The sequence below is a fragment of the Hyperoodon ampullatus genome, assembly GCF_949752795.1.
Source record: "Hyperoodon ampullatus genome assembly, chromosome: 15".
Lineage (NCBI taxonomy): Eukaryota > Metazoa > Chordata > Mammalia > Artiodactyla > Ziphiidae > Hyperoodon > Hyperoodon ampullatus.
The window spans coordinates 85,103,294-85,105,125 of NC_136928.1; the positions used below are offsets into that span (position 1 = coordinate 85,103,294).

Here is a 1,832-nt window from a genome sequence, read left to right on the forward strand (position 1 = left end):
AACTACTCATTTCACTTTAACTCCACCAAAATTTTCATCATCTTTTCCAATTTCTTTGTGTCACGACATATCAATACCAGCATCTTCTTCTCTCCCCTCCACCCTACCGCCACCACCATCGACACCTCCTCCCCACCCTCCTCCTCACGACCACCACGACCTCCTCCCAAGGAACCCTGCTCTGCACCCGCCGAGAGAAAGAGCGAGAAGCGGGGCGCCCCTCTCAATACGTGAACACCAGGTCGGAGAAGTTCGCCTCCAGCCAGTCCCCCGCGATCATCTCGCTCAGCTCGGGCGTGCAGTAATCGGGGAACTCGAAGTGGGAGCCCAGGCTGCCCTCGCTGAACGAATCCAAATCCTTATCCACCAGAGACAGGGACAGGTTCCCGGCCGCCGCGCCGCCCCCCAGCTGCTGCTCGCTGGCGCTGTGCGCGCTCTGGGAGAAATTCAAGCTCAGGTCGAACATCAGGTCGTCGGCGTCCTCGCCGCCGCTGCTGCTGCTGCTGCTTCCGCTGCTGCTGCTGGACGAGGAGGACGAGGAGGAGGAGGAGGTGGAGACGGAGCGCGAGGACGCGGGCGACAGCGCGGGCTGCGCCAGCGGCGGCGGGTGCTGCTTGGTGATGTTCTTGAAGCTGTAGTAGAGGCGGCTGCCGCCCCCGGCGCCCGCGGTCGCGCCGGCCCGCACCTCGTCGTAGAGGCTCGCGCCCTCGGGGGACTCGGCCGCGCTGCTCAGCGTGGGGCTGGCGGGCACTTTGGCGACGTTGTAGCGTCTCAGCAGCTGCGGCGGCTGCTGCCCGGGCGGCTGCAGGAGCTGCGGGTGCGGCGGCTCCTCGTCCTCGTCGTCCGCCTCCTGCTTGATCCGCAGCTGCAGCTCGTCGTCGTCCTCGTCGTCCTCGTCGTCCTCGTCCAGGAACACGCACTTGACCGTCTTGCCCGCGCCGCCGCCGCCGCCGCCCGCGCCGCTCCCGCGCAGGCTGCCGAGCACGTAGTCGTCGCCCGCGCCGCCGTAGTCCCCGGGCTGGGCCGCCTTGCCCGCGCCGGCCTTGGCGCCGCCGGCCGCGGGGGCCGTAGGGGCCTTGGGCTTGCCGCATTTCTTGCTCGAGCCCTTGGAGGTCTTGGCGCCGCCCGCGCCGCCGCCCGCGCCGCCGCCGCCGCCCGCCGCGCTCTTCTCGGGGCTCTGGCTGGCGCTGGGCTTGGCCGAGGGGTCCATTTTGGGCTTTTTCCGGGGCCGGTACTTGTAGTCGGGGTAGTCGGCCATGTGCTTGAGCCGCAGCCGCTCCGCCTCCCGGATGAACGGGATCTTCTCGCTGTCCTTCAGCATTTTCCACCGCTTCCCCAGTCTCTTGGAGATCTCGGCGTTATGCATGTCCGGAGACTGCTCCATGATCTTCCTGCGCTCGATCTTGGACCACACCATGAACGCGTTCATCGGCCTCTTGATGTGGCCCGACGCCGTCTTGCACCAGTCCGGGTCGCTCTCGTCCAGGGCCACCGGGCTGCAAGCCATGAATTCGCCCTCCTCCGTGTCCAGCGCCTCCCGGGGCAGGTTGCTCTCCGCTTCCAAGCTCTCGGCCTGCTGCACCATGATCCGCTGCGGGGCTGGGCGCTCCAACCCGGGCCGCTCGGTCTCGTGCGGAGCTCCCCCTCCCCCTCTCGCCCCTCCACCTTCCCGGGCAAGTTGCAAAGTCCTCGGCACCCCGCGTCCGCGGCTCCCCCCCTCCCCCCCGCCCCCCCTTCCAGGCTGCACACAGCGGCTGCGGCGGCTTCGGCGGCGACGGCCGCCCGCTCGCGGGGAGCTGCGGCCGCGACGGGAGAGGCGGCGGCGGCGGCGG

The 1,832-nt window shown here is 69.1% G+C and overlaps 1 protein-coding gene across 1 annotated transcript; it reads right to left on the reverse strand.

Moving 5' to 3' along the window:
- Positions 1–223: 223 nt before the first annotated feature.
- On the reverse strand, positions 224–1,585 carry SOX11 (SRY-box transcription factor 11; the record flags this gene model as incomplete). The annotated part of the gene is made up of 1 exon (XM_079720938.1): positions 224–1,585. The coding sequence occupies one exon, from the start codon at positions 1,583–1,585 to the stop codon at positions 224–226; it is 1,362 nt and encodes a 453-aa protein (XP_079577064.1).
- Between the last annotated feature and the right edge of the window lie 247 nt (positions 1,586–1,832).